Below are 23,892 nucleotides of genomic sequence, written 5' to 3'. Positions count from 1 at the left end.
AATATCGAAATTTTTTTTTTAGTCCAATTGCATGAAACATTCACAATTGAGCATGAACCCTAATTTTCGGTTACAAAATTATATATCTACTAAAATTATTATTCGTATTTGTATTTGTTTATACCATACTTAGGGCCTCCGTATTTAGATCTCGTATAAATACTCGTGGGACTTAAATATAATTATGTAATAAAAGAAGGGGCAAATATGTAATAAGTGAGGAGCCTTTATTCTATAAAAGGACCCCTCACCCTCACAATTAGGGAGAGCCTCACATCCCCTCTCATATTCAGAGAAGCTCATCCTCACATAAGGAAGCTCTCTCATCCTCTCAGAGCTCTCACTCTCATATTCAGAGCTCTCTTTCCCTAGAAAATACAATAATCAGTGTGGACGTAGCCCAAACATTTGGGTGAACCACGATACATCTTGTATTATTTACTTTCTTGCAGATTCACGGTCGGATTTACGTTGTTCCAAGACCCATTCGGTTTTGTGCATCAACATTTGACACCGTCTGTGGGAATCGACATGAAGAGCTATGTCGGTTCTCTCTCAATTTTGCATCTCACCACCGTGAAACCTTCACAACCTCACCACTGTCTACCGTGGATCTGCAAAACCCACATAGAGACACCAAGTTCATCTCTCTCTCTCCAAACTTCACACAAACGCCATGCCTGAAGCACCAAAGAAATTTCTGAATCCCACGGAGGCCCCCCTCAAAGTGATAGTGACTGTGTGAAGGCCATGGAGTCATTAGTTGATGGGGTTAGTTCTTTGCTGAAGATTTGCTATTATGCACCACCGGATGTAGGCAACAACCCTTCTTCCACAACTGGGACTGCTCGTCCTTCTCAGCCCCCATCTCCAAAACAATCGAGAAGCGAAGGGGTTCTGTCACCATCTTGCGTGACTGCGCATTCTTATTCGCAGGAAGCGTTTCTCCATATGGGGAAACATTACCATAGTTCGAATAAAAGAAAACTTGAACATGGAGGCCCAAATGATGTTCTTAACAAATCAGCGGAAACTTCTTATCTAAACAAGGTTTCCATGGTGGAAGCAAAAACTAGTGACAAGAATCCACCAAGCAGAGTTTCACCAACACATAAATCAGTGAATGTACCAGCAGTATGGAGAAGTCTGTTGAAAGCGGTGAAATCACTAATTTGTGTGATCTTATTGAGAGCAGAACGACCAGCATCTACAAAGGCAGCACTGGCAGCGATGTTAGCGATGAGAGCAATTCCAGTAGTTTGAGCAGTGCCATTTACAAGCCCTACAAGGTAAATGATGTTAGTTGGGAAGTGGTGCAAGCTGCGCGATCTGATCATGATGGAATGCTTGGTTATGGATAAAGCATCATTGGCAAGTAGGAAAAAGCTTCTTAGGGCTCAGATAAAAAGGGAGATACTGCAATCTCTGGATCATCCTTTCCTGCCAACATTATATACACATTTTGAGACGGATAAGGTATCTTGTTTGGTGATGGAATTTTGTCCCGAGGGTGATCTGCACGCACTCAGACAAAAACAACCTGGGAAACATTTTCCAGAGCATGCTGCCAGGTGTGATGCAAACAGATGGTTACAAACACTTAAAGGAAAGCTGCCCATTCGTTCTGACTAAACTCCTGGAATACGTAGCTAGTGTTAGTGAGCATTCTGCACCTCAGGCAGGCACGGAATGAAGCTATTCTCAATGGCAATGACATCCATGGCAGGCGGGTGAAGCAAAGGCTAAGTCTTCAGAAGCTCATCGAGAAAAGCAGAGACAGAGGTGCAAAGCAAAAGTGAAAAGAAAAAAAGGAAAAGAGAAAAGAAGAAAAGCAAAGGATTTTCCTATTATTATGATTCCTTCTGTCTGCCAGGTGAAGAGACAAAGAGAGTGCGGTAAAAAAGCAAAAGCAAAAGCAAAAGTAGAAAACAAAAGAAGATAAAAAAAAGCAGACATAATTGCGGTGGTGATGGCATGCAGAAGAGGGACTTATAGGTGTGACCCATTGAGCAGAGGGTCGCATTTATTTTTTAATGATGTAATTTATTTTTCTTATCTTTCAGAGACATTTGTATAACCCTATCAGAGGGTTAAAAAAAACGGCAAGCCCAAAATAATGGGCTGGACTGTTATGTGGAGGGCGAAGGCCCATATGCCCAAAAGAGCCGGGCCCTCTATTATCACCAACCAGGTGATCAAAAGTACGTCCAGTACTACAAAAAATTATTCGGCAGCCTACCGCTATTACCACCAACCAGGTGATCAAAAGTACGCCCAGTACGCCAAAATTATTCGGCAACCTGCCGCTATTATCACCCACTAGGTGATCAAAAGTACGCCCAATACGCCAAAATTATTCGGCAACCTGCTGCTATTATCACCCACTAGATGATCAAAAGTACACCCAGTATTCTAAAATTATACATGGGCATCACTCATGTCATTCATACATAAACATTCATGAGCATCACTTATGTCAATCTAGCTTCAAAAGCTTCATTTACAGAGCTCTAGCTTCAAAAGCTTCACTTGGAAAGCTTCACCTACAAAGCTTTAATGCATGGTCTACAAAGACCGCCTCCGAATAACCGCCATTTCGGCCCATACATGGATTTAATTTAAAGTCTCTAGCCAACAACCTCTATTGACCGAAGACTTGGGGGACTACACTATGTACCATATATTGGGCCTCATAAAAAAATACTTGGGGGACTTAGCCCATTATTTATGTATTGATGAGCGAACCCTTATTTTATAAAAGAGATTCCCTCACCATCATTAGAGAGCATCGCCGCCTACTGAGCAACCGGTTCGTCGCGAGCATCACTCCTAACCTATTATTTATGTACTGAGGAGTGAGCCCTTATTTTATAAAAGGGACTCCCTCACCTTCATTAGAGAGCATCGCCGCCAGCTGAGCAATCGCCTCGCCGCGAGCATCACTCTTAGCCCGTCACTTATGTATTGAGGAGCGAACCTTTATTCTATAAAAGGGACTCCCCTACCTTCAACGCCACAAGTCGAGCCAACCAAGGCAACATAAGCCAAAAGCAGAGTAGCCTCGCAACATGTGCTACTTCTAGTTGAGCATCATTTCAGATTGAGCACCGTTTCATATCGAGTATCAGTCCTAGACGACATCTAGTTACTTCGGCCCACATATGGACTGAATTTCAAGTCTCCAGCCAAAAGAATCTCTTGACTGAAGACTTGGGGGATTACTGTTTATATCATACTTAGGGCCTCCGTATTTAGATCTCGTATAAATACTCGGATGACTTAAATGTAATTATGTAATAAAGGAATGGGCAAATATGTAATAAGTGAAGAACCCTTATTCTATAAAAGGACCCCCCACCCTCACAATTAGGGAGAGGCTCACATCCCCTCTCATATTCAGAGAAGCTCATCCTCACATAAGGAAGCTCTCTCATCCTCTCAGAGCTCTCACTTTCATATTCATAGTTCTCTCTCCCTCAGAAATACAATAATTAGTGTGGACGTAGCCCAAACATTGGGGTGAACCACGATACATCTTGTGTTATTTACTTTCTTACAGATTCACTATTGGATTTACATTGTTCCAAGACCTTTCCGGTTTTGTGCATCAACAATATTATTATATTGCTGTTCTAATTATGGTGAATTGAATTTGTGTAAATAAGCGAAGAAAAAAGAAGAAAAAGAATTTATATAAAACCATAATCGCATATGTCCAAGCCAAGCCACGTCCTGAAGCCATGTGAGCCACCCAGCCGAAGATATGTCCAAGCCCAGCAGAGATCAACACAACATCATTTCGAAGTCGTCCCTTCTTTCTCGATCTCTTTGTCTGCTTCGATCTACGACTACCTAAAGTAGTCCAAAGAAGCATTGTAGCCACCTCGATGATTTGCAGTCATCCTGTTACATCCCACATCACCTAGTGGAGTGGATCCTGTAAGCCTTATATGTATATTCCCATCTCTACTGAGCACGAGGCCTTTTGGGAGCTCACTGGTTTCTGGTTCCATCGAAACTCCGAAGTTAAGCGAGTTCGCATGAGAGCAATCCCATGATGGGTGACCTACTGGGAAGTTCTTATGTGAGTTCCCAGAAGGCCTCGTGCTAGGTAGAGATGAAAATATACATATAAGGCTTACATGATCCACTCCTCTGAACCATGTGGGATGTAGCAATCGACCCCCTTAGGGGCCCGATGTCCTCGTCGGCACACATGCTAAAGATTGGCTCTGATACCAAATTGTCACATCCCAGCCCGGACCCCCACCACATCCCAGACTCGACTCCATCGCAGCACGATATTGTCCGCTTTGGGCCCCGACCACGCCCTCACGGTTTTGTTTCTGGGAACTCACACGAGAACTTCTCAATGGGTCACTCATCATGGGATTACTCTCATGCGAACTCACTTAACTTCGGAGTTCTGATGGAACCCTCCCAAAAGGCCTCGTGCTAGGTAGAGAAGAGAATATACATATAAGGCTTACAGGATCCACTCTCCTGGGCGATGTGGGATGTAACACATCCCCAATGACAATTATGTCGTATTTGAAGATGAAACCCAATATTCTAGTCGAAATCTTGATGAGTTTTGTTAGATTCTAGTGAAATCTCCTTGATTTTGAATCCTCTATCGCAACCCATGCATTGAATGAGATGTGTGTTATTTCGAGATACCTTACATGATTCGAGATCCTTTCTTGAAGCTCTAAGGAGACGTATTTCTAGCATTCAATGAGAGTCCTTGTGAAGACGGAACATATTAAACGTTGGGAGAATCCTAATAGGAAATCTAGAAGAATATCCTTTCATATTAGGTTAGTGATTACTTGGATGCATATACCAATCCCCATGACAATAGGAGTTCTCAAGATTCTCTATTAATTAGAACTAGCATATGGGTTTAACAGATTTTATTTAAAATTTCTCTTCGTTCCTATTTCTCTCTCATCAACTCTCCTGAACTTCTCTTTGCAACTCTCTTGCCAAAAGCCTCTTTAACCGCCCATCTTCTTCTACGTTCTTCTCAAGCGCAATCATTTCAGTTCATTCAAACTATCTAAAAAATATTATGATTTCACTTACCTCAAACTCCCACGCATTGCAGAAACTCCAAAATTTGGTTTATACTTTTAGATTAAGATGCCCAATTCGTTTTGATTCAAAATAAGTCATTACCATTCCCACCCTTGCTTCTGTTGTTGTTGATCGTCATAAGTCAACCACTTCCGTCGGTTATAGGGGCCTCTCCTTCCTGTGGCAGCACCAAGGTTGTTCAAAGTAATCGTCATCATCACCCAATCTCGACGACTTCCTTCCAAATTGTCGAGCCCAGGTTTAATTTTAATTCTCTGAATAGCTTTTGCAATAATTTTTTGTTTTTGTTTTTGAAATAAAAGGAGAATGATAAAGAATGTAAGAGTGGGAAGTTTTATTTTATTTTATTTTATTTTTATTTTTTTAATTTTTAATTAGAGATATGTTAGAATTACATGTAGGTAAAGCTTTGAAAAAAAAAACAGCAAAATTTAATTGTGTGAAATTACATTTCTACCCATATTTCTTATTCATATTCTATTTTAATTAGAAGGTTAAACTGGTAATTTCATAGGATTTTGGTTGACAATGAATGTTTTATTAATTAGTAGAGATATGATCATAGATACACTTTTTGAGGGGCAAGTAGGTCATTCTCGATAAGAGTGGGCCTTATCTATTGTTTCGGTGCTTATTAGATTGACTTGTTTCGATAATACATTTAGTAATCAGACCATGTAGGTTATTAGAAAAATATTGATCTAATTGTGTAAGGCTGAGGGTCTAGAATTTGATCTAAGCTATCATTTCTAAAGCTCTACTAATTCCTCTAAGGTCGGTCTTCGTAGCTTCCCCCTTGGTCCGATTATCTGAAAATCATGTTCCCACACAATTTACTAATTACAACCTCACATAAGCATATAAATCTTCTAATTGTGAATAGTCATTTCAACTTATAATATCTTTAGGCTTATAATATGCTTTTGGTAAAGAGCATCCACAATGAGGGCTCTATCCTCCTTGAGGCTATTATATTTGAAGCCCTAATAAGAAATTTCATCTCCAATGATCCGTAAAATGGAGCTACATCCACCACATGGGCTAGCAACTTCCTTTCTTGGGTAGCAAAAGTTAGGGCAATAATAAAATTTATTGCGTAATCATATTATTACATAAATAAATAAAGAGAATTGTTATTAACACTCGTAAAATCTCATTAAACACTCCAAACTTTCTATAACTAGAAAGAAAAATACACTTGTTAACACGCTCCAACCTTGATATCCCCAAATACCAGGATGGGCACATGTTGGCCGACACCCGAGGGTGACGAAGCCATTTTAAACATGCATACAATAAGATAGGTAACTAGAAAGAAATATGTCGATGTGAAAACATGTTCAGAACATACAACTAATCAAGAAATATATGAAAGAATTACAATAAAATATATGAATAAAAGAGTGGGTCCTACGCTGAAAAGACTTGTAGATACCTACGTAAAGGTGCCTTGATGCCGGGATTAAATGCCTCGATTCTAACTCCTAAGGGGGTGCAGAACAAAAGAGTGAGTAGACCAAAGTTGATAATAATAATACTAATAATAAGAAAACCGTTTTATTTAAGAACATACTAACCCCCTGTTTTGAAAACATATAATACTACATATAGTAAGTTTTCTAAAAACTCTAGCATGCCATGAAATCATTCGTAAAAACAAGTACGAGTAAAACAATGCTTAATAATGGTGCTATCGTCGCCCATAGGCAAATCCATAAATCTCATCAATATTGTACTCTTGAGGGGTATCATAGTTGCCCGAAGGCAGTACTTGTCCATCACCCAAAGGTGAAGCTGTACAACACTGGGTTATGCTAGTGAAGAAACATGGTAGGCCCCATCACCCAAAAGTGAAGCTGTACGACTCTGGGTTACGCCAGAGAAGAAATATATTTATATGTTGCATAACACACCGACATTAAACATGGTTAGTGAAGCTGTCCGACACTGGTTTGCCAGTAAAGCTGGGGGTATAACATAAGTATCATCAACTGTGTCCTATGGCCATAGACTACATACATGTGTTGTGTGTATGTGCCGTATGATAACCCACTAGATAATCACTAAAAACATATCTCAAAAACTCATGCCAAAACACCAGAGCTCAAAAGCTAAAAACCTTGTCAAATAAATCCATGCTAATTCATATTCGTAAATTCACATAATTCATATGTATAAATCCAATAATTCATAACCTTTAGTAGAATGTAAATTTGATAAATCATAAATATTTCGTAAAGTAATTTAAATAAATCATAAATTCTCCGCAAACCAAAAATATGAAAATCCGTAAAACATACTTTAAAACATACTCAAACGATGGAGGACGGGGTCACTTCTCACCAATGCACCTAACCACAATTAGAGACCAATTAATAAAAATCTACTATAACGATAGAATTTGAAAAAACAGACATTGAAGTTGGATTCGACGCGTCGAAAAACCTAAGGAGGGACATCGGGTTCCCCCACTCACCCCACAAGGTGGCGACCCGGAAGGCCACATGCCACCATGCGCCGAGATGGGTCGCTGGATCCGAGTCGAGTTGGGTCGTGACCATGGAACTGGGTATCAAACTTGGGTCGGGTCGAATCTGGGTTCTGGGTTTGATAGGTTGGACCAAGTTGAGGTTATTAAGCCAAGGCTTTGGGCCGGGTTAATAGGTTGGATAATAGATTGGACTTGGGCCGGGATTTGAGTTGCGGGTCGGGTGGACCTAATTGGGCTCGCGGGTCACTAAACCTAACGAAGGAGAAAACCAGAATTTAAGGACTTTGGCCAGGAAACTTCCCCAGCTCCATTTTGGGGTCAAATCTCCACCATTTACAATTATTAAAAATAAAACAAAGTGAAGCTAAGGAATAGGAGAACAAGGATTTACTAACTTGAGGGCTGACCATGGTCGGAACTAGCCTGAAATTGGCTCGTAAGCCGTCGGGTTTCTCCAGAAAAACTCGGGATAGAAAAACATGCACAGACAAGGTTAAAACCTTCGATTTTAAACTCAAAAATCACCTAAACAACCTAAACACATCGAACTCACCTCAGTTTCGTTGGATTCCAAGTTGAGTCGCCGAAGAAATGGTTATTCCGTCGTGCATGCACAGTTGCAGAGTTGACATGGACGAGAGGGAGGATATGGAGTGATGCTCTGGGGTGAAGTTGGCCTCTTGAAGCTTGATGGTCTCAGATCGGTTTGGGAGAAGAGAGTGAGTGAGATGAGAGGGAGGTGTCGAGCTAGGTGAAGGGAGAGGGAGAGAGAGAGAGATAGATGTCACGGGAGTGGAAAAAAAAAGAACTATGGGCCGGGTTGAGGTGAGTCCCACACATCAAAGCATGAACATCAACGAAAAAGAATCAACTGTTCCATCATCAGGGGTAATTTCGTAAATTTACATGTAATTTTTAATACGGGTTGTTACACTTGTGAGGATTGTAGAATAAGACTTGTTAAATACTTGGATGAACACTCATTATATTCTTGTTCTCTATGTTTTCAATATGTTCTAATATATGTCATTTTATTTGAAAACAATTATGTACTTTTTTAAGTATAAGTATGCATTCATTTATGTTACTTAATAAATTTAATTTAAATTAAAAAAAACCGCATGGGCCCGTCTAGAGGCCTAGACGCTAAGACCCTGCCCAATGCCCCATTAGGGCTTTTTAGAACCTTGGTTCCTCCATTTCAAATCTTTTCCTTTTGTGTATAGTTTAAATGTAAAGACTAAAAAGAAAAAACATGTAATGCACAACATGAGCCGCGTATGTTATATTATGTTAGAATGTGAACATACAATCCACGTAAACAATATAAGTAATGTGTAAGCACATTAGGCGCCATTGGGCGCAACACTTGGATAATCTGATATTACATAAAAATAGTAAATTAAACCTTACAAGATGTACAATATGTGATTTATTTAAAGTAATATTACCATTAATTATTCCATTCCAATGCCGATTCAGTGCATGCTTACTTACAATGCATGAATTTGCATGGAATGATTATCATTTTCATTCATATTATATCGCACATTTACTAAGAATCAATTAATGGACAAGTATGCGGGCCTCGAATTGATTTTGGTTATGAAATACCTGATTGGGATAACCAAAGGGCGGGATTGTTAACCCATACCCATTTATTCGAATCCGTTTGATTAAACACAAATAATATGGTTTGTAACTAAATCCGCAAAAGCCAGAAACCAAGCCATTCTTTCTAGAATACTGTTCTGCTAACAAACTTCACAATAAAATTGTAATGGCAAACATTTGAATAGGCTTTTCAGCTAAAATGATCACTGAGATTTGCATAACTCATCACTTTGATCCCTGCGGATTTGAAACCAATAGAAGTGAGACCGCTGCATTATGCATCGAGTAACAGTTAAACACCGTAAGAGCAGTGTCCTGATACAAGAATTTTCATTTTCAAAAGCGTTCTAAGGCAACAACATAAATCCGACGAATAGATTAAGCATTCTACGAGCCAAGGGCGAAAACCCTTCGGAACAAAACACTAACAACAATACAACAGCTCAGTGCGAAAACTTGTATCATTTGTGCTGCCCGCAGGAACAATTCTCGGTTCCTACATCAGCTGCAATACATGGAGCCTGAACTTTCTCGTCGTACCAAGTTGAGCGTTTTTCAACTAGTTCATTCAAGAAATCGTCCAACTTTTCGATGTTGACACTTGGCATCACCACAACATGCGCAATATTTCCTTGGCAAGCCAACTGCCACCTACGAACAAACTCTTCATCCTTAGGCCGCTCAAACACCACTGTGCTACTTAGCTCGTTCAGCATGGCACTGATTCCAGCATCACGAAGGCGGCCCTTCAGGTAGTGAGCATTTCTAAGACACTTCTGGACTTCTTTTTGGAACCCCGAGTAACCTTTTTTGTTGAGCGTGTACCATAAGAAAATTGGAGCATGACCGTTCCGGCTTCCCATGATTGTGGCATCCCTCGAAGCTAGGTATTCTACATTCCTTGAAAGGGCATTAATGTGCTCCAGCCTTGTTATCTGAACACCACAAGGCATTGGACATCCAACAAACTTGTGACCAGAAACGCTGACACTCCCAATGGGCTTCTTGAACGAAACTTTTGGTGCCTGCTCATCACCAAGCATAATGAGAAAAGGGAAAGCATCGATCAATAACAGAAAAATATGTGCATATCGTAATTAGGACGCAAAGCAAAATATTACTACAGCTATTTCAGACTAGCTTTTTAAATACAAGCGGACTCTAATCCATCGTGCACTAACCGAGTTGGATTACAAACTTATCAAAAGTTTCATCCTAGAAGTCACAAGATGATTCACTAACAGTATACTATGCTCGTTAATTAATCCTATCCAATCAAAGATGTCAGTGTCATTCAACTAGCCAAACATGAAAAAAGATTATAAACAATCAAGATCAACTAGAGCCAAATCAAAAGCATTCCCAGCAAAATTGCAACGGGAAAACTCTGTGTACGAAACGAAAAACAGTTTGGAACCAAATGAATTAAAGGGAATAAGCATAAGAGACATGTTCCTAGTCACAACAACAAGAGTTGAAATGAGATGACAGACATACACGTTTGACAAAAGGCATCATAAGTCCAAATAATGCTCCGTCGCAGTGAATGTAGAAACGATCTTGCTTGTATCCACATTCTTCAAGGGTCTGTATGACGAGATCCAGGTCGTCAACAGCTCCTTTGACAGTAGTTCCTGCAATTCAAGCAATTCAGTAAACCATCCGACCAATCGGATTACAGAGGTGCACATAATATACACAGCTGAGTTCAATTTGTGTCGATGTGTGTCTCAAATCTTACACATACCAATATTAACGTTGATGATGGCGGGTTTATCCTGGTGAGCAAGAAGTTTAGTTTTAAAATCCGCACAATCAATCTCACCAGAGATCAGACAATCAATCTTTTCGCATTCCATTCTATACATTCGGGCAGCTTTAAATATCGAATAATGCGATTCTCGAGAAGCATACAGAATCCCATCTGGAAATACTTCTCTCCTGCAAGAATTCAATTGCATTATACATCACATCCGATTGTTTTAGCTCCGTCATTACTCATTAGCATATGTGCTGATAAATTAAGAGCAGATTCACACAAACAATTAATCAAACACTTAACATACCCAACTAAGACTCCGTGAAGATTGCCTTCCGTGCCGCAATTGGTGATGTATCCCCAATACTCATTCTTCTCAATCTCCCACAACCGAGCAAACCAATCGAGAACACCGACCTCGAACTGCCTTGAATGGACACCGTAGTTGCTCTCGATAAACGGATCGCCCAAATTGTTGATGGAGAAATGCTGAAGCTGCGTCAGAGCACCATAGTCGAAGTCCAAATTGTAAGGATAACCTGCATTTCCAATTCCAACCAAAACCCACAATTCAGATTCAATATTGTTTCTTCAATTTCAAATTTCAATCGAAAAAAAAAGGCACAAATGAAGCTTACCCAGATGGTGCTTGGTCCTCTCGATGAGGGTTTTGCGGTAGCGGGCGAGGACGCTGGCCATGTACGCCTCCTTATCGCCGGTGAAATCGTCGTTGGATTCGGGCTCCGTCACGGCGAGGCACGTGGTGTGCACGTTCCGGCCGAGAACCATCTGTTTCTCCCGGCTACCTTTGCGGTCTTCGGCCAATTTTCCGAGGAGATCGCAGTCGTCGGTGCTGGTTACAACCGGAGGCAAAGGCTCCGCAACCACAGCCGTGGGATCGAAATCATCGGATAGCATCTCCACCGCCACAGCTCCGTTCTCGTGATCCATGAAATTTGTAATGTTGAAAGATCGAACGGTCGAGAGGTGGCCGAGCTGCAATACAGATGAGGCGGCGGAAGGAGAGTTTAAAGAAAGACAGGGGAAGGCGTTGGTTTCTATTTATAGTAGTATTTTTCTGAATTGCTAATTGGCGGTTGTGGTTTGCAATAAATATCGACGAGTTTTAGAGAATTTTGTCCTCTGAATTTTTGCCACGTATGAAATAATCAGTCTACGTACTTTTATTTTTGCTTGCTTGTTAAGTTTCAGACCAAAAAATAAAAAATAAAAAAAGCGTGTGGAAGACATCGGAAATCGGTCGGAACATATACATGTGATGATGCTCTGATCAAATTTCACGTGATAGCATCAATGATGTGGACCCATAAAACCCCAAACAAATGTTTATTAGGTTTCGCCTAGAGATGATTTAATCATCAAATTTTGTTTAGTTGTATGTCTTAAATTTTCGGTAGACGGGTCATGGGCTTACTTCAACAATATCAACAATACTATCTCTATTTGGTCACTTGTTTAATCCATTAGGTATGAGGTTTTAATATAAAATGTCTTGATGCTAGTAAGAGTAGGGTTTCTATTTAAAAGGCTTGTTCTCAAGCCTTCTGGCTGATGTGGGACATAAGAATTCTAACAGTATGTCGATTTTCTTTTCAAATTTGTAAGGAACTGTCATTTTTTTTCTCTATAAATTTTAATTTTAATCATTATTTTTTTAGTTTCTTTAATTTTTATAATTGATTAATTTCTTTTTTTTAATTTTAATTTTATAACTAAAAAAAAGTTATTTTAATCTTAATGTAAACAATATATTGTTTCGTCTTCTTCTTCTCTTATGCTAGTTCACTTTGGACACATTTTTTGGGTAAATTTTAGGGTTTAGGAGTACATAGGCCAATTATAAAAGTTTGGTGGGATAATTAGTTAAAATTAAATTTCAGAGAAAAATTAGTTAATTATAAAAGTTCATGAGGATAATTGACTAAATTAAAGTTCAAGTAAGAAATTGGCATTTGCTTACAAATTAGTAGGAAATCAGCTAATACCTCAATTTTTTTATATTGTTAATTAACAATTTAGAAATTGAGAATGATGAAGATTGGTTAAAATCTTTGAATCTTAATTGTCCAGATCCTGCGAATTAATCAGCAAGTCGCAACCCCGCTGCAAAAGGGATCGTCCCCTTCGTTCTCCCCCTCCCCAGCTGTCGCAGATCCATCCACTTGACATGAATTTGGACATGGGCATCGACTTGGCTCGATGGATCTTAATGCAGTACCGTTTATGAAGGAACAGCCGGGCATCGATTAGACGACGACCTTCGTCAGAGAAGTAGCCGGGCATCACCGAGAGACATCGTGGACCACGTTTTGCAATGTGGCCTTGAGGTTTACAAGAGATTTTTCAGTGCGACCGTGGTACATCATGTGTTCTTATATAAATAATGAGATATGTGTGTTAAAAGGTTAACAACTTAAAAATTAAAAATTTTCACTACTTACATAAAAATACATGATATACCATTTATATTTCCGTCAAAATTAAAAATTTCTCAAGATTTACGGGAATCATAAAGATGAGGAGAGGATTAAGCCGATAAAGATATTCATATGCTATGATCAATCATATCTAGAAGTCGGCACCAACCACGATAATTAAAAACGATGACGTACTTACGGGAATCATATCAATAGGAATGGGCCCGTTGTAGGAAAATGAATATTCAGCAAAAAGATTGAATCACGTGGAGCCACTTCTGAATCTACCTCTTTGTCGATTAAATGATGAAGGATGACTCCTCCTTTATTTATTTATTTATTGTAGCTGTTACGAGTACTCAAGAGTCAAGAGTTGGATAATTTTTATTTTTTTTTGAAATAGAGAGTTGGAGATTTTGTATGTGCGTGTGTGCGCAATTGCTTGTGGCCACGTTATCTGTGAGGACCATTGAATCCGAAATGAACGGGTGAAGGCCATGTGGGCATGGGGGGCTCACCTCAAATGCATGGCCTACTAACTCGGCTCATATCAAGCATTAGCCTATGGTAAATATTACCTCCAAATTTGACAAATCAGCTAATATTTTCCACGGTCAACACCATGAAATACTATTCAAAGTTGTTTAAATACTCTTTAGCAAACCTTAGATGAGAATTTTGATGGAAATGCCTGAATAAAATGACTGCAAGTGTATAAAAATTTGTGTTGGAGAATAGATCCTAATATCATCGAGGTATTTGTGATAAGATCTAACACCTAGTAATATGTAGTTTTTTTTTTTTTTTTTGAAGCAAGCTATTCTTTCGACACGTCCTGAGCCCGCTTTTACTAGGCTCGAATTTGTCTCTTTTAAGTTGGGTTTTTGAAAAGTTGTGTTAGCTCTGTATCATGACTTGACCAATTTTCAATGTGGGAATTAGTTCCTCTTGTGATCTCGTGTGAAGCCACTCATGAAGGGGTATGTTGAAGAATAAGATCTCACATAAATTATAAAACAAATAATATACAATTAATATAAGGTAAAAGACTGTTTACTACGCTCATGTTTTGTGGTTTTCAACATTTAGTACATTAAGTTTTTTTCGTCTCAGATTCATACCTAAAGTGTAAATTTTGGAATAGTCTCATATATCTATTAGTCAAATTGTTAAATTTATCGTTAATTGTGACGTGACGCCATGACTAGGCGCCATGTGTCATCCACGTTTTTTTTTTCCTTTTTTTTTCTTCTTTCTTCTTCTTCCTTCTTCTGCAACTTTTTTTGTTTTTTTTAGTTCCTTCTTCTGCAACTTTTTTTGTTTTTTTTACTTCCTCCTTCTTCAACTTTTTTTGTTTTTTTTACTTATTCTTCTCCTTCTTCTTCTTCTTCTTCTTCTTCTTCTTCCGACGAATTTGGGGAAGATGAAGGTTTTTTTTTTCTTCCTCCTTCTTCTCCTTCTTCTCCTTCTTCTCTTTCTTCCTTCCTTCCTCCTTCTTCCTTCCCCTTCTTCTTCTTCTTCTTCCTTCTTCTTCCTCCGAATCTGGGGAAGATGAAGGTTTTTCTTTTTTTTATATTTATTTTTCTTTCTTCTTTCTTTTTCTTCCTCCTTCTTCTTCTTCTTCTTCCTCCCACTGCAACTTTTTTTTTCTTCCTTCTTCTACTTACTCCTTCTTCTTCTCCTTCTTCCTTCCTCCTTCTTCCTTCTTCCTTATTCTTCATCTTCCTCAAAAAAAAAAAAAAAAAAAAAAAAAAAAAAAACCTTCATCTTCCCTAGATCTTCCTCCTTCTTCCTTCCCCTTCTCCTCCTCTTCCTTCTTCCTTCTTCTTCATCTTCCTCAAAAAAAAAAAAAAAAAAAACCTTCATCTTCCCTAGATTCAAGGAAGAAGAAGGAAGAAGAAGGAGAAGAAGGAAGAAGAAGGAAGAAGGAGAAGAAGGGGAAGGAAGAAGGAGGAAGAAAGAAGGAGAAGAAGGAGGAAGAAAAAAAAAAGGTTGCAGTCGGAGGAAGAAGAAGAAAAAAGAAAAAAAAAAAAAACTTCCCCAGATTCGGAGGAAGAAGAAGAAGAAGAAGGAGAAGGGGAAGGAGAAGGAAGAAGAAGGAAGAAGGAGAAGAAAGGGAAGGAAGAATGAGGAAGGAGGAAGGAAGAAGGAGAAGGAGGAAGAAAAAAAAATTGCAGAAGAAAGACGAAAAGAAGAAAGAAAAGAAAAAAAAAACGTGGATGACACGTGGCGTCCAGTCATGGCGCCACGTCATAATTAACGGCAAATTTAACAGTTTGACTAACAGATGTATGAGACTGTTCCAAAATTTACACTTTAGGTATGAATCGGAGACAAAAAAACTTGATGTACTAAATGTTGAAAACCACAAAACATGAGAATAGTAAACAATATTTTACCCATTAATATATATATAAGTTTTCATCCATAATATCACCAATTTACTGGGCTCAAATCAGTTGCAAGATAGGCAAAAAAGTGACATCCCCATGCATTTCGGCTATTTTTCTTCATAAAGCCCACCATGTGATGGCTTGGTGAAGAGAATTGTTGTGAGGGCTGAGAATCTTCGATAGTTCCACTTCGTGTACTACTGTTAGAGCACAATGCTTGAGGTGTTAAAGGCGGACTTCTCCAATAGGTCGGAATCAGTGAGTCGTACATTTTTGTGTGTGTATGCAATTGCTTGGGGCCATGTTATTTGCAATGACCAATTGCTTGTTAATGACAATCTAAAATTCTTATTATGCACTTATTATAAGTGTATTTTTCTTTCTAATTATGTGCCAAATATTTGAATTATGTTATGATAAATCAAATTATGTTTGAATCAGTTATCTCCCAATTTTAATAACATAATTAAGATTTTTTTTAACATGAATCTTAATTAACAAGTCATGCATAGCCACCTTTATATAGTGGAGTGGCTATCATGGCAAAAAAAATCATATCTGTTGTAGAGGAAAATAATTTGAGTGAGAATAAAAGAATTCTTATTAGAGAATTTCGTAGTGTTATAATGTGAGACATAACCATCTTTATAAGGTGATGTGACTATTATGAAAAATTACACAAATACCCCTAATTCAATATGGAGAAATCAATTGAGGAATCAATGACCTAACAGTTACACCAATTAGTGGATTGACATAAATGTCATGCAACACTCTCCTCTGGACATTCATGAATTATTCAGTTGGGCAATCCGGGAACTCCATGTCAATGCCTCTTCTTTGTCTCTTCCAAACTTAAATGTATGCTCTTCATGCGGACGATGAGAAAAAAAAAAAAAAAAACCAAGCATAGAGAAAAATCAATAGTCGGCGTGGGAGAAACTTCGTACTCCTGGAAATTTCTATCTATATATGTGAAAACAAACTCAAGTGGAGGATTTTTAGTAAAACCAGTATTGTAAGGTTGGATGACGAAAACTGGTGTTTCATTAACAACCTTTTTGAGCAAAACCAGTAGGATAAACGTACTGAAGGGAAAAGAGTATACGAGCCAAAACGTCGACATCTACGGGATGCCTCGCCTTAACTAGCCCATGGCTGGGTCCTTCCCGTGAGCATTTGCAACAACAGAACCACCCTTGAAATATTTGGAATGGATATATGAAACCTTGTTTCCGATTTGATCCGCCTGAAAATCACCTTTATATCTACAGGATGATCATCATGAATTTAGTTTTCTTGGGAGTAACTTGTAGAAATCACCCTGGGGGTAGTGAAGATTGCATTTGATGAAGGAAAGTGCTTTTCACACACCAATTTTTACCTCCTACACACCCGTATTCATTTTTTGTTATTAATTTTCTTCAGTTCATTCGATCTGATAACTAAAAATCAAGAGGAGTGTGTAAGGAGTAAAAATGAATGTAAACTGGAGGGGTTAACTGTTAAGTGACAAGGGGTTTCGTGGGTAAGAGGGAAGTTTCTTTCAATCAGAGTTTTATGTTGTAACTCCCACAAAAAAACATAGTAAAAATATACTACATTAAAACTTCTCTATAGTGACACTATATATAAAGGAATAACGTCCATGTAGTCATAAAAAATCTCGGCCCCAACTTGTCTCAGTTACATATAGGAATAAACTCCACATTGTAATGAGTTATAATTTTTTTTAGCTCCCGTCTTAAGAAACTTGTCTCGATATAGTAATAATTGTCAATTAGTCCAAAAATATGCAATGTCACAAAGAAAAGGAAATGTATTAGCACTACATACACACATTCACCACTAGCGCTTTTAGAGATTAGGTATCTCTCTTTTTCCAATGTTACATCTGAAGAAAGTTAAGCTTCTATCATAAAACCAATTGGCAATATAAGGAGCAGCCGAACTACTTATAAGCACATGCATGCAAGGTCTCTCCTTTCCCCAATGTTGAATTGTTAGGTACGAGAAAATTAATCCCAAACCTTCTTCTTAATTATTGCATGTATTATAGGAATGTATTACCTTGACCCGATGTGGAAATGTTAGATTAGAAGAAATTAATCCCAAATCTTCTTCTTAATTATTGCATGTATTATAGGAATGTATTACCTTGACCCGATGTGGAAATGTTAGATTAGAAGAAATTAATCCCAAATCTTCTCTGTAAATGTATGATAAAAATGTATTTTTCAATTCTAATTAGTGTAGGATTTCTATTGAAATAGGGATTGAGATAACCCGATATATATTGTAATACTTTCACATATCAATACAAGGAGTCATATTTTTACAGGAATTCATACTCTCAGTGCATCTTCTCACATGTGGTGAATTTTCAAGCCTGACACATGAACAACATAAATCGGGTGACTTGGAGTCCGTGTGGCCATTGAGCTTCACACATGGCAAAATTAAGGTTTTACCATAAAATTAATGGGCAATATAGAGAATATCTCAACTTACTTATAAGCACATGCAAGATCTATTTTTTCTCGATGTGGGATTCATACTCTCAACCTCTTGACATGCTCCACTACTAATATAGTTCACTTTTATTAAGGATAACTAAATCAATTTATTTAACTACATCTCTAATAAGTAATAACGCTTTATAATAATAAAATTAGTTTGACCTCAACATTATTGCTATATAAAAGTTTTACTGTAAATATATTTACGTATCGTTCATGTTTTTTTACTGAAGTTGATACCACACTACTTAATTAAACACATATAGCAAACCACAAGTACTATTTATAACCTTGGGCTCATTAACTTGTTTTCCATGTGTGGAAAACACTGTAATTCAAAGTTACCACACGTTCAAAGCACAAACAAGGCCAAAAACTACTTGCAGCAACTAACCCTTCGATGGGGAGAAGAGAGCAACACCAGTTCCTAACTAGACGGTTGAAAATAATGAAAAGGAAGAAATAATCATGTACTTCTACGGTGCAGTTGGGAAATGATAGGAGCAATTTGGAGCGGCAATAGTGTTTAAGGCAAAATTGTCAACTTAAATCGTAAAAATAAAAAATGGATATCATTCTCTTTGGTAGAATGATTCAAAATAACGATAAACATTCCACATTTGCATTAGTTAATTGCCACCTAAAGTCTTTTAATATCCTTATCGCATCACCTTTAACTACTCCTTCTTTTAGTCCAAACTCCAACCTCATTTAGAAAAATTGCAGTGTGTCGGTAACACAGTTTAGTACATAAGTGTAATAACAAAATTAGTTGGAAATTTAAAAAAAATCCAATTAATCGTATTATTACACTTGATATATTGAACTGTGTTTTCAGTACACTGAAAAATCTCTCCAACTCCTAGTATATTTTCTTCACACCTAACCCTGTACTATAATATCCCTTTAGAGAAGGTAATTAAATGAAAACTAAAAAGTTAGCACGTAAGTGCTAAACACAAAGAATCATTCAAGCAAATTAGTATTGTCAAACTAAAATGTAACAAAAAAGTAAAGAGTACGGAATAACTATTTTCAAGTAGTAGTGCTCACAATTATCTGTATTTAAAATTGTAATTCGCTTAAGCATTTTGTGTAGAGTTATTTGTTTATCAACAGGCTCATCTTCGGATCATTTTGGTGAGGATCTTGAGAATCAGTAAATTGTGTCCGTTTATCATACATTGTACGGTCAGTTTTTGTCAAGTACTGCTTGTGTTTAATTTTAAATAAAAATATTTAAAATAATTTCTGACCTCACGATGTACGATGAACGGACATGATTGAAGGATCCCCAGAATTCTCACAAAGAGGATCCGGGTTCTTTTTTATTACAAAATGATATTATAACAATTTAAGTTACACTAAAGAGAAGAGTTTGAACTTAGTAGGTTGAGTAGAAGAACTCTACCCACCAGTTATTAATTAGGATTATAAAAGGGAAAGTACAGTTCAAATGAAAACCCTAAGTTAAACAGCGCGGTTATACATGTGGGTACCATATTTACACAAAAAAGATCATTAGACGACTTAGTGTTCTTTAAAATTTTGCACTGTCAAAATTTTGATATTAATTTTCTCAAAAAGATTATGTGGGTATAAGAAATCGAACCATGTATGGATGAGGGAAAGAAATTTTGGTCAATACGAACTAAAATATTTCATCAAACCAAGTCTTAACCTGCTTCTGGCTATTAATATTATGGGGTTTACCTGCTTCGACAGTGAAAGTATATCCAAGACCAAGTCATTCCTTCCGATCTATAAATAGGCCTATGCATCATACAGGATTTTCATCCCGCCCTCTACACATTAATACAAGTTTTGAGGCATCTTAAGTTAAGTTTAACCCTAATTAGCCATGAAAGGTGCTCAGTTCCTCGTATGCATTGTTGCCATCTTGGCATTCGCAACCTCCCTTGTCTCTGCCTCTGACCCCAGTCCCCTCCAGGACTTCTGCGTTGCACTTAATGACACCAAATTAGGGGGTATAGCATTAATATACATGTAGTATATATACTATTTTTTTTTTACAATTATTTTTTCGTAAGCCATTGGGAATATTTTGTATGAAGATTGTTTTTCTGTATAGTTTGCATGGAAAATATATATAGCATGCATATGAACAATATGAGTACGTTAGTATTTAGTACATACATATTTAGTTCCTTGTACGTACGATAGTAATACTATCTGTACGTATCACATGTAATGACAATTTGGCACCTGTTTAATAGAAGCTCATATATATTGTTCGTGTTAATCATGTACGTTGTCTCATTTATATTGATAAATAAATAAATTTTTGTATTTCGGGTGTAATGGCAGTGTTTGTGAACGGGAAATTCTGCAAGGACTCAAGGCTTGCATCAGCAAATGATTTCTTCTTTTCTGGGCTTCAAATTCCAAGAAGCACACAAAATCCGTTGGGTTCAACGGTAACACCTGCTAATGTGGATCAAATAGCAGGACTAAACACTCTCGGCATATCCCTAGCTCGCATAGACTTTGCACCAAATGGCCTAAACCCTCCCCACACTCACCCTCGCGGCACGGAAATCCTTTTTCTCCAGGAAGGTACACTCTACGTTGGGTTCGTAACGTCCAACCCAAATAATCGTCTATTCACCAAGGTGTTGAACAAGGGAGATGTGTTTGTGTTCCCAGTTGGTCTTATTCACTTCCAACTGAATGTGGGACATACCAGTGCTGTCGCCATTGCTGGTCTTAGCAGCCAGAATCCAGGAGTCATCACCATAGCAAATGCAGTGTTCGGCGCCAACCCTCCCATCAATCCTGATGTTCTAGCCAAGGCCTTCCAAGTCGATGACAAACTGGTTTCATATCTTCAAAAACAGTTCTGGTACGACAACAACTGATAACAAAAAGGGCCAAGGAACGGTCCACGTGCCTGAGTGGATGTGTTAAGCTTTTCACTACCTACAAAGTATGATCTAGTATTAATTGAATAAGATGGTTACTTATGTATACCTCATCGTCCCTACGTGAATTTTGATATCAATTAATATAATGTTATTGTGTTCATTAATGTGTGCGTTATCTCTGGGATCTCTTACTTGGAGTTTGGAGAGTTAAAAGATGACAAATATATCACATATATGACATTTAGGGTTTAGGGCTAAGATACATATTAATTCAAAACTAACTAGATATGTCAGATTTAGGGTTATAATGTGTAAATATAATGTGTAAATGTCATACACCACATTGTCTTACTGCGTAGTGTAGCGGATGTACACATAAGAACCTTTCCAACATATATGTATATATGTACACACACACGCGCACCAGGATATTACACAGAAAAACAAGGAACAGAGGATCAAATTTATATGAAACTGAACCAGTAGCTTCTACCCCCGAGACTGAGCAGAGAAGCAGCTTCTAAGCAGAAAGCAAAGTATATAAGAAAAAGTCTTTTACACAACTTTAATTCTACGGTGAAGCTCGATATCACAGGAGGAGCATCTACCCTGTTATACCTCGGAATATTGAGACAAATTGTCAACATCAATAAAAGCTGCTTACAATTTGGTAGAACGAATCCATATAAAACAATAAACTGGGAATATTTGATGAACACCTTCATTCATTATAGCCAACCTAAAGTTATTAATAATGTTATCACATTAACCATTTTTAACAACTTATCACCTTTTAGTACAACTTCTAATTAGTTTCTTTTCATCCTCCTGATTGTACATCGTCAAAAAGTTGTACTGCTTCTATTTTAAGCATTCCCAGCTGCCCCTTTGCAGAAGTTATCTTTAACTAAACACCAAAAAGTGGGACTTGTTCGTGTGTGTGTGTATATATATTATGAAATAACGATATTCTTCAAAATTAAAAAAAGTTCGACACAAATACATATACAACACGTAAATATGACTCTAAAAACAACGGTTGAAAAGAGCTAAATTAAAGCCCTAAAATTCTCACAAACTAACAAATTGTACATAGCCCCAAACAACTCAACCCTCTGTTAGACCACAACCTTAAATCTTGGGTTGTTGGCTATTGTTACTTGATTGGATTCCATGTTCTCTTGAAGTGTGTGAGATCCCTTTTATTTAGTTTTTTGCTGAAGTTAGGGGTGTACATGAGCGAAGTCAAAGTTAAATACCGAGCTAAGTTTGACTTCCATTTTAGTACTCAAACACGATAAAACCGTATAGCTCAAGCTTAGCTCAAATGATTTTTTTCAAGCTTGAGTTCGACTTGTGTGTATAACAAACTTTAGCCTTGGGATGGCTTGGCTCAACTTGTTCCTTATGAGCTCGAGCTTATTATTGGATAAGTAAATAATAATATGCCAGGTCATCATTGTACATGTGCAGAACATGTGCACATATAGAGTATTTCATAGGCCTCAATAGAGTAGTATAAATAGTTCCTTTTCTCTTGTACTTTGGTTAAATCGGTTGTATAACAAAACAGTTAAAGAAATATATTGAGAGATTCTTCAGTTTTCTTCTTCTTTAAGCTTCTTTAATTTGCATATTTCTTGATTTCTATGGAGTTCTTCCTTGCAGTTAAAGACTTATGCAAGGTATTAAATATCGATGATATCGGAAATATCGGTAGTCCGAAAACACGGAAATATCGATGGAAATATCGAGATATTATCGATATCGATAAAAATAATATGGAAACCATGGAAATTGTAAGAAAAACTTGGAAATTTTTATTGAAACTTTGCAGGATGATTATTTAGTCAATTATCTATTAGTTTATCACAAAAAATTAGAAGGAAATGCATTGCATGATGGATTTAACATTATCAAGTTGATTATATAGCGAGCTGGCAAACATTGTGAGTGTAGAAAATATGTAGTAATTAATGAAAGAAGTTTAAACACATTATAATCATTTATATATAATGAATTAGTACAATATTTTACACTTTATACATTGCATGATAATATACATGAGTGACTTAGTACCACATAGAATTCCTATGAGGTTCAAATTTTTCACTATCTTCATCATCTCTATGTATAGAGTGAGTATTGTGAAGAGTAGTTATCAAATAATAAATCCCCAAAATAGTTTTGCATGTAATTGTTAACATGCCACCCATATGGATCCGAGATTAGTTGACGTTGTTCATAAACAAAATCATTTGAAGATTGAGTCTCGGATTGTTTCCATGAGTCGCTCAATTCCATGCCAACAGGAATGAGATATGAAGGGTAGGGAAATGGTTGGTTTTGAGTATAACCATAGTTACTACTTCCCACTCCAACAGAGTCCGAAGTTATAGATAACAAGTCATCTTCTTGACTTGAGAAAATCCCCTTGCCTTTTTCTCTACGAGTATAGTCCTATCGAAATAGGGATTGAGATAACCCGATATATATTGTAATACTTTCACATATCAATACAAGGAGTCATATTTTTACAGGAATTCATACTCTCAGTACATCTTCTCACATGTGGTGAATTTTCAAGCCTGATACGTGAACAACATAAATCGGGTGACTTGGAGTCCGTGTGGCCATTGAGCTTCACACATGGCAAAATTAAGGTTCTACCATAAAATTAATTGGCAATATAG

The 23,892-nt window shown here is 37.5% G+C and overlaps 2 protein-coding genes across 2 annotated transcripts; one reads left to right on the top strand and one right to left on the bottom strand.

The window, feature by feature from the left end:
* Positions 1-9,518: 9,518 nt before the first annotated feature.
* Positions 9,519-12,309, bottom strand: LOC103444632 (serine decarboxylase). Its single transcript, XM_008383585.4, has 5 exons — positions 11,603-12,309; positions 11,272-11,503; positions 10,953-11,146; positions 10,703-10,839; positions 9,519-10,230 (listed from the first exon to the last, which is right to left on the bottom strand). The coding sequence occupies exons 1-5, from the start codon at positions 11,913-11,915 to the stop codon at positions 9,667-9,669; spliced, it is 1,440 nt and encodes a 479-aa protein (XP_008381807.1). The 5' UTR covers positions 11,916-12,309; the 3' UTR covers positions 9,519-9,666.
* A 7,790-nt stretch (positions 12,310-20,099) lies between these two features.
* On the top strand, positions 20,100-21,359 carry LOC103455344 (germin-like protein subfamily 1 member 11). The gene is made up of 2 exons (XM_008394924.4): positions 20,100-20,302; positions 20,643-21,359. The coding sequence occupies exons 1-2, from the start codon at positions 20,176-20,178 to the stop codon at positions 21,191-21,193; spliced, it is 678 nt and encodes a 225-aa protein (XP_008393146.2). The 5' UTR covers positions 20,100-20,175; the 3' UTR covers positions 21,194-21,359.
* Positions 21,360-23,892: the final 2,533 nt, after the last annotated feature.

This window comes from Malus domestica, chromosome 10 (genome assembly GCF_042453785.1).
Source record: "Malus domestica chromosome 10, GDT2T_hap1".
NCBI classification, from domain to species: Eukaryota; Viridiplantae; Streptophyta; class Magnoliopsida; order Rosales; family Rosaceae; genus Malus; species Malus domestica.
This window is presented reverse-complemented; position numbering and strand designations above follow the sequence as displayed.